The 9,660-nt window shown below is 38.0% G+C and overlaps 1 protein-coding gene across 1 annotated transcript; it reads left to right on the top strand.

Moving 5' to 3' along the window:
* Positions 1 to 791: 791 nt before the first annotated feature.
* On the top strand, positions 792 to 6,406 carry LOC133558864 (dickkopf-related protein 1-like). Its single transcript, XM_061909985.1, is given in 5 exon segments — positions 792 to 1,186; positions 1,812 to 1,956; positions 2,231 to 2,341; positions 5,898 to 6,040; positions 6,042 to 6,406. Coding segments are annotated over 5 exon segments (834 nt in total). The 5' UTR covers positions 792 to 973; the 3' UTR covers positions 6,264 to 6,406.
* Positions 6,407 to 9,660: the final 3,254 nt, after the last annotated feature.

Below are 9,660 nucleotides of genomic sequence, written 5' to 3'. Positions count from 1 at the left end.
TAAAATTTTCTTTCGGGAAAATCTACAATACATAATGATTTGTCTTTGTTAGAAATATAGCTTGGTCCAATTTATTCCAACAAAGTGCAGATTGGATTTTAACTTATTTAAAACATGTCATCAAAATTCTAAAATCAATCTTAATCAGGAAAAAATACTAATAATGTTCCATAAATTATGTTTTTAATTTTTTCAAAAAGATTCGAATTAGCTAGTTTTTCTCTTCATTTTTTTCGGTTGAATTTGGAATTTTAAAGAGTCGAAATTGAAGATAAACTATGTTTCAAAATGGATTTTTTTTTTTTTTCGTGTTTTCTCCTCTTTTAAATTGTTCAATTAAGTGTTTTTTTCATCTTTTATTTTCTACAAAAAACCTTCCGTAAAAGGGAAAAAAATGTACGACGGAATGACAGACAGAAATACGTTTTTTTTTATATATATATATACATGTATTTATTAAAGGTAAATTGAGCAAATTGGGTATTTCTGGCAATTTATTGAAGTGTGTATCAAACTGGTAGCCCTTCACATGAATCAGTACCCAAGAAGTAGGTCTTGGTTTCAAAAAGGTTGCTGACCCCTGATCTATAACATCAATAATAACCTTGTAAAATATGTCAAAGTAAAGGAAAGACAAGGAAAGAAAATAAACACTTGAGTGACAATGAGATTTATTAAAGTCAGTTTACCAACAAATAGATGGATGCTTGAAAAGTTGGGATGAGATGTTTGCTCCTCCTCCATCTGACAGACTTGTTATCATTCCACAAACACGGAGAAGAGATGAAACTCCAGCCCTTCTCCTTTGTTGTGCTCTGCTTGGGGGCGGGAAGACCAACAGGTCCGCCGCTATAAAGCCGTCACTCCGCCACTGCAGGGCGACAGGACGCCCCCAAGACCTCCAGGGACAACTTTTGGAATTCACTTTGGACTTTTTTTTTTCTTTCCCTCACGGACCTCCAACATCCCGACCATGCAGCCCGTGCGTGTCGCGCATTGCCTCCTGCCGCTCTGGCTCTCCCTGCTCGGATGCGTTTCGGACCTTTACGCGGGGCCCATTTCGCTCAACTCCAACGCCATCAAAAACCTACCGGGCGGCAAAGGCTTGGAGGCGGTCAGCCCGAGTCCCCGCACGTCTGCACCCCCCGGCGTCGTGGGACACAAACACCCTGTGGACACTTTGCAGGTACGCCCCACTCTCCTCTGTTTACGTATGTGCGTAAATGTATGTGCGTTAAAGTTTGTGTGTAAATGTCTGTGCGTAAAAGTATGTGCGTAAAAGTCTGGGTGAACAAGTCTGTGTGAAAAAGTGTGTGCGTAAAAGCGTGTGTGTAAAAGTGTCTGCGTAAAAGTCCATGCTAAAAGTCTGTGTGTAAACGTATGTGCGTAAAAGTCTGCGCGTAAAAGTCTGCGTAAAAGTCCGTGCTAAAAGTCTGTGTGTAAAAGTATGTGCGTAAAAGCATGTGTAAAAGCACTTGCGTAAAAGTCTGCGCGTAAAAGTCTGTGTAAAGGTATGTGCATACAATTATGTGTGAAAGTATGTGCGTAAAAGTCTGTACTAAAAGTCTGTGTGTAAAGTATGTGCGTAAAACGTCGAACTAAAAGTCTGTGTGTAAAAATATGTGCGTAAAAGTCCGTGTTAAAAGTATGTGCTTAAAGTATATGCGTAAAGCATGTGTGTAAAAGTATGTGCGTAATAGTCTGTGGATTAAAGTCTGCGCATGCAAGCCTTGGTTGTAAAAGTCTGTGCGTAAAAGTGCGCGCGTCTCGACCTTTAGGTGTGATGCTCACAGCTTTTGTCTTGTCTCCAGCAGTCCGGACTTTGCACGGACGACGAGGACTGCGGTGGGGAAGAATTCTGCAACGACGCCCGCAGCGTGTGCCTGCCCTGCCGCAAGAACCGGAAGCGTTGCGCGCGGGACGCCATGTGCTGCGCCGGAAGTCGCTGCAGCAACGGTGAGAACCAAAGCCTCATTTACTCCAATTGATTTTTTTTTTAATTCCACTGTTAAAGCTGGGTCCGTAGAGCAACTTAAGGGTTCCAGGTTCGATTCCCCCCGCTTCTGCCGTTGTGTCCTTGGGCAAGACACTTTACCCACCTGCTCCCAGTGCCACCCACACTGCTTTAAATGTAACTTAGACATCGGGTTTCACTAAGTAAAGCGTTTTGAGTGACTAGAGAAAAGTGCTATATAAACACAATTGTCTTCCCATCTTGTGGTCCCCGCAGGTGTCTGCCAGACTAACGACATCGACGTAGAGGGCTGGCATGTACTCAACAACACCATGGAGCATCACGCCAAAAGACCCCTGGTGGCACAGGAGCCCCATTCTGTCAAAGGTGAGCTTATGTTCCCTCCCCGTTTATTTTATTTATATTTATCAGGGGCCGATGTCCCTTTGGGACAGAGGAGCCAATTGAATTTTTAAGGTTTTATTATTATTATTATTTATTATACCGCCGCTTCTTTAAGCTGTGATTCGACCCCCTTAACATGCTTCAAAACTCACCAAATTTGACACACACATTGCGGTCTAATCAAAAAACCAGAACCCAAAACTCAAAATTGCACTCTAGCGCCCCATAGGAACAAAACACAGACAAAACTGTCTGTAACTTCCAGTAGGAATGTCGTAGAAACATGAAACAAAAACCACTACGTAGGTCTCAGTTAGACCTATATTTCCTACACGCACACCCCCTGGCTAAAATCAAAAGGAAGTTTTCTATTCGCTCTTAAATACAAAAGTTGGCTAAAAAAATGTCGCTTTTTTTTCAAACATTGTCTCCGCTGAGGCCGTTTGTCGTTTCGGCTTCAAACTACCACAGGAGAGAGATTGAACCCTTCTGGTTAAAAGTTAAAGAAATTGTTTTAATTACGGCTACTGTTTTGATTTTATCAGCCTTCAAAGAACCGCTGTGCTGAAAACAGTGAGGGAGAAATGTTTTTCAAATAAATGTCCGTACCATCTGCTGCTGATGCGCACGCACCAACATTTGTGAGGGAGGGGCTGTGATCATTTATACCAAGATGGCTGCCAGGTGCCGTAGCTAAGCTGGTATGTTTTAAAGTTGTCCTTTGCCTGCATGTCGTAAAAAAAACTGTCTGACATTCTTTATTTTGGGTACTTGCATATAATGCCTGACTCTTGTGGCGTTTTAAAGCCATCTGCACTTTTTATGCCACGGTAAAGACAACGAATGGTCCGGTTTTGATTTTATTAAAATTGTGGGCACAAGGGGGCAGCAAGACAACAACAACAACAACAACAAAAACAACAACAACAATAGAGCAACATCAGCAAACAGGATATGTACAAATATGATGGTAAAAGTAGCAACAAAAAGCAGTTTGTGAGATAAATAATAATACAGAAATGACAATGAGCATTATTACACTACAAATGGAGCGATACAAATACCAATAGAAATATCACTATTGATACTGACTAATACCAATAATTTACCTCTATTATCAACAACACAGTTGTTCAAATGCAACAATAAATATACGTCATGATAACTAAAGATACAAAGGATTGCAGACAAATGGAGGGGAAGAAAGAGAAGCCAGCTATATTAACCTTGTAGATTGTTATAGTCACAATAGGTTAAGGTTTGTCACGACAACAACAACAATAGAGCAACATCAGCAAACAGGATATGTACAAATATGATGGTAAAAGTAATAATAAAGAAGCAGTTTTTGAAATAAATGCTAAAACAGAAATGACTATGAGCATTATTACACTACAAATGGAGCGATACAAATACCAATAGAAATATCACTATTGATAATGAATAATACCAATAATTTACCTCGATTATCAACAACACAGTTTTTCAAATGCAACAATATATATACGTCATGATATCTTGAAATACAAAAGAAAGCAGATAAGTGGAGGGGAGGAAAGTGAAGCTATATTAACCTTGTAGATTGTTATAGTGAGAGTGTTGTGTGTTACCCAGTTTCCCCGAGGAAACTCATTTTAGATCTGAGGCCACATGGAGGAGGATCTACTCCCAAGTGGTCACAATCACGGCGCGATAACTTAAAAATAAAGACAACTTCAGATTGTTTTTTTTTGTTTAAAAATAGAACGAGGACATTGTGAAAATGTACAAATCATAATGTTGTTGTTTTTTTTATATACTTACACGTTGCGGTTTGTAGTTTTCTACCTTTATTCGTCCTTATTTGTACTTTATGAATAACTTATGTGATAAGGTTCAAGTCATTGGTGTTCATTTTCAATCTATCAAGATAAAAAATATAAGAAACAAACTACAGGATGTTATTTATGTAGTTTGATCATTTTCCTCGACTGGTGCTCTAACTTGTGGTTATTATTATTTTATTACACATGTTCATCATCTACATAAATACAAATCATTACTATTGCGACATCTAGTGGACACATTTTGAACAGCAGTTACTTTATTTCAAACATTTCAGCTCATTTTTATAGTCGACAAACTCATCAGGCGGGCCGAGTAAAACCTGTTGGAAGGTCTGAGCTGGCAACCCTGCCCTAGGGCAACAACATTAATATATGTTTGATGAAACAAGATTATATGCATGAGTGTATGTGTGTATATGTACTTCTATATGTAGAGTTTGTATATATGTATGTATGTTTGTACAGTGCATTTATATGTACATGTATGTATATGTGTATGTTTGTATGGTGCATGTACAGTATATGTATGTGTGTATGTATGTTTGTACAGTGAATGTATATGTATGTGCATATGTATGATTTTACAGTGCATTTATATGTACATGTATGCATATATGTATGTTTGTATGGTGCATGTACAGTATATGTATGTGTATATGTATGTTTGTATGGTGAATGTATATGTATGTGCATATGTATGATTTTACAGTGCATTTATATGTACATGTATGTGTATATGTATGTTTGTATGGTGCATTTATATGTACATGTATGTATATGTGTATGTTTGTATGGTGCATGTATATGTATGTGCATATGTATGATTTTACAGTGCATTTATATGTACATGTATGTGTATATGTATGTTTGTACAGTGACTGTATATGTACATACATGTACAAATGTATGTTGTACAATGAACGTATATATACATGTACTGTATGTATATATGTACGTTTGTACAGTGAATGTAAATGTACATGTATGTGGAAATGTATGTTTGTACAGTGAATGTATATGTACAGTATGTATATATCTGTTTATACTGTGAATGTATATGTATGTTTGTACAGTGAATGTATATGTGTATGTATGCATATCTGTATATTTGTACAGTGCTTTTTTATGTACACGTATATGTATGTTGGTACAGTGAATGTATATGTATGTCTATATGTATATTTGTACAGTGGATGTATATGTCATGTATGTAAATGTGTATGTTTGTACAGTGCTTGTATATGTATGTGTATATGTATGTTGGTACAGTGAATGTATATGTATGTCTATATGTATATTTGTACAGTGCATGTATATGTATGTTTGTACAGTGAATGTGTATGTACATGTATGTATGTATGTATATTTGTACAGTGAATTTATACGTGCATGTATGTATATCTGTATGTTTGTACAGTGCTTGTTTATGTTTATGTTTGTACAGTGGATGTATATGTACATGTACAGTATGTATACATGTATGTATGTATATATGTATATTTGTACAGTGAATGTATATGTACATGTATGTTTATGTGTATATATGAATCTTTTAACAATGACTTTATATATATATATATATATATATATATATACAGTATATATATATAATATAATATATATATATATATAAAATGTATGTATATATATATGTACATATGTATATTTTTAAAAGTGGCACCTTTCTAACAATCTCTTTATCTGGCCCCAAGGTCAAGAAGGAGAGACGTGCCTGCGCTCGGCCGACTGCGCCGAGGACCTGTGCTGCGCCCGACACTTCTGGTCTCGCATCTGCAAGCCGGTGCTGACGGAGGGCCAGGCGTGCACGCGCCACCGCCGGAAGGGCACCCACGGCCCTGGAGCTCTTCCAGCGCTGCGACTGCGGCGAGGGCCTGGCCTGCCGGCCCGAGAGAGGCGAGCGGGACCCACGCCGTCAGCAGGACGTCGTCCCGGAACCTACACACCTGTCAGAGACGCTGACGAGCGACAAGAAACGGGGTCACAAGACACTGAGCGGCAATCCCCCCCCCCCCCCCTCCCAGCATCCCTCCCCCCCGCCGATGCTGCTGACGGCCTAAACGGCGTGCAGGAAGTGCACATCCTGGCGAAAAGTGATCCACCCCCCGCAAATGGACTGAGGAAGTGGCCGGATCAATTTTGGAACGGCGGTTTTTGTTTCTGTTTTCATGGAACTTGAGTTATTGCAGTAAATTACTGTATTGTAAATAGATCCAGTACTTTAGGGGGGGTGGGGGGGGACTTCTTTGACCTATTGAGTTATGTCAGCACCTGCATGCAGTGCACATGTGGTATATATTGTTTTATAAGAAAACGTGGATATATTTGTTTTATTAAACGCTCCTCTACTCATAACCGCCTTCTCTCCTGAGCTGTAAATAACTTCTCCTTTCAGACCGCCGGACAATTACTGGCGTTGTTGTTCAACACCATTTCTCCCGAATCAGCGGTTCGGGGATGGTTGGAATATTTTGGCTGCGCAAACGCCGTGCTAACTCATTACCCACAAATTACTGAGATATGCACACTTGCACACACACACACACACGCACACACACACACACACACACACGCACACACACACACAAAAATGCCAGAAACATTTAACGAGGCATTACCGGAGCCCCCAGAGTGCCACAGCCTGCAATGGAAGATGTGCTGCAAAGGAGCACATCCAATTGTGGACATTCTTGGAGGAATTGTGTGTGAAGCTCCAATGCTGATCTTGCACTCAAATGCTGACAACATGTAGTATGAATGTAAGAATAGTTTGAATGTTGAAGAGTTTTAATTTCCTGGAAAACTGGAATTCAGTTTGAACTCCATCTTCTTCCGCTTATCCGAGGTCGGGTCGCGGGGGCAGCAGCCTAAGCAGGGAAGCCCAGACTTCCCTCTCCGCAGCCACTTTGTCCGGCTCTTCCCGCGGGATCCTGAGGCGTTCCCAGGCCAGCCGGGAGACATAGTCTTCCCAAAGTTTAATTTCAACTAATTCAGATCATTTTGTTTGTTTACCATTTTCTAAAAAATTCCTGTATTTCCCGAAATTACCAAAGTTTGGGGAAATTTCCATTGATTTCAATGGGACATTCTTCAAAGCTCTTGACCGATTCAAACAATTCTAACACCAACCAATTCAGCTCATTCATGGCATTCATGCTCTTCATCATTTAAAACAAAATCCCTCTTTTCCCCAAATTTCCAGGAAGTTCCCATTGAAATGTGAAATATTCCCACATTTTTCAACCAATTGAAACCATTCCAACATCAACACCTTCCACTCATCCTGGACTTTCAAACTAACACTTTGCCAAGTTCCACACCAAATTCCAGTTTTCCTGGAAATTCAAATTATTCTTAAAATTCCAACATTGATATTTTAAATTCATTCAGATCATTTAAGTTTGTTTACCATTTTCTAAAAAAAAAAAAAAAAATCCTGTATTCACCGGAATTCCCACATTTTTGGACATTCATGCTACTAATCATTCTCATAAAATCCTGCTTTTCCAAAATTTCGAAATTTCCTGGAAGTTCCTGTTGAATGTGATCAATTTGCACATTTTTCAACCAATTCCAACCATTCCAACATCAACACCTTCCACTCATCCTGGACTTTCAAACTAACACTTTGCCAAGTTCCACACCAAATTCCAGTTTTCCTGGAAATTCAAATTATTCTTAAAATTCCAACATTGATATTTTAAATTCATTCAGATCATTTAAGTTTGTTTATCATTTTCTAAAAAAAAAAAAAATCCTGTATTTACCGGAATTCCCACATTTCTGGACATTCATGCTACTAATCATTCTAAAAAAAAATCCTCTTTTCCCCAAATTCCCAAATTTCCTGGAAGTTCCTGTTGAATGTGATCAATTTGCACATTTTTCAACCAATTGAAACCATTCCAACATCAACACCTTCCACTCATCCTGGACTTTCAAACTAACACTTTGCCAAGTTCCACACCAAATTCCGGTTTTCCTGGAAATTCAAACTATTGTCAAAATTCCAAGACTGATCATTTCAACTCATTATGTAACATTGTGTATATATATTGTTGCATTTGAACAACTGTATTGTTGATAATGGAGGTCGATTATTGGTATTATTCAGTATCAATAGTGATATTTCTATTGGTATTTGTATCGCTCCATTTGTAGTCTAATAATGCGTTCCAAACCAAATCTGGTTTGCCTGGAAATTCTAACTAATTCTTAAAATTCCAACAACGATCATTTCAACTCATTCGGGAAATTTAAGTTTGTTTACCATTTTCTAAAAAAATCCCGTATTTCCTGAATTTTTGGACATTCATGCTCCAAATCATTCTAAAAAAATCCCTCATTTTCCCCAAATTCCCAAATTTCCAGGAAGCTCCCATTGAAGTGGGAACATTTCCTACATTTTTCAACCTATTCAAACCATTCCAACATCAACACCTTCCACTCATCCTGGACTTTCAAACTAACACTTTCCCAAGTTCCACACCAAATTCCAGTTTTCCTGGAAATTCAAATTATTCTTAAAATTCCAACATTGATATTTTAAATTCATTCAGATCATTTAAGTTTGTTTATCATTTTCTAAATAAAAAAAAATCCTGTATTTACCGGAATTCCCACATTTCTGGACATTCATGCTACTAATCATTCTAAAAAAAAATCCTATTTTCCCCAAATTCCCAAATTTCCTGGAAGTTCCTATTGAATGGGAACAGTTTGCACATTTTTCAACCAATTGAAACCATTCCAACATCAACACCTTCCACTCATCCTGGACTTTCAAACTAACACTTTGCCAAGTTCCACACCAAATTCCAGTTTTCCTGGAAATTCAAATTATTCTTAAAATTCCAACATTGATATTTTAAATTCATTCAGATCATTTAAGTTTGTTTACCATTTTCTAAAAAAAAATAAAAAAATCCTGTATTTACCGGAATTCCCACATTTTTGGACATTCATGCTTCTAATCATTCTCATAAAATCCTGCTTTTCCCAAAATTTCGAAATTTCCTGGAAGTTCCTGTTGAATGTGAAGAATTCCCACATTTTTCAACCAATTGAAACCATTCCAACATCAACACCTTCCACTCATCCTGGACTTTCAAACTAACACTTTGCCAAGTTCCACACCAAATTCCAGTTTTCCTGGAAATTCTAACTATCGTCAAAATTCCAACACCGATCCTTTCAACTCATTATGTAACATTGTGTATATATATTGTTGCATTCGGGAAATTTAAGTTTGTTTACCATTTTCTAAAAAAATCCCGTATTTTCTGAATTTTTGGACATTCATGCTCCAAATCATTCTAAAAAAATCCCTCATTTTCCCCAAATTCCCAAATTTCCAGGAAGCTCCCATTGAAGTGGGAACAATTCCTACATTTTTCAACCAATTGAAACCATTCCAACATCAACACCTTCCACTCATCCTGGACTTTCAAACTAACA

The sequence above is a fragment of the Nerophis ophidion genome, linkage group LG09 (genome assembly GCF_033978795.1).
Source record: "Nerophis ophidion isolate RoL-2023_Sa linkage group LG09, RoL_Noph_v1.0, whole genome shotgun sequence".
In the NCBI taxonomy this organism is placed as follows: Eukaryota; Metazoa; Chordata; class Actinopteri; order Syngnathiformes; family Syngnathidae; genus Nerophis; species Nerophis ophidion.
The sequence above is the reverse complement of the archived record's forward strand: the minus strand, read 5'-3'. Positions and strand labels throughout refer to the sequence as shown.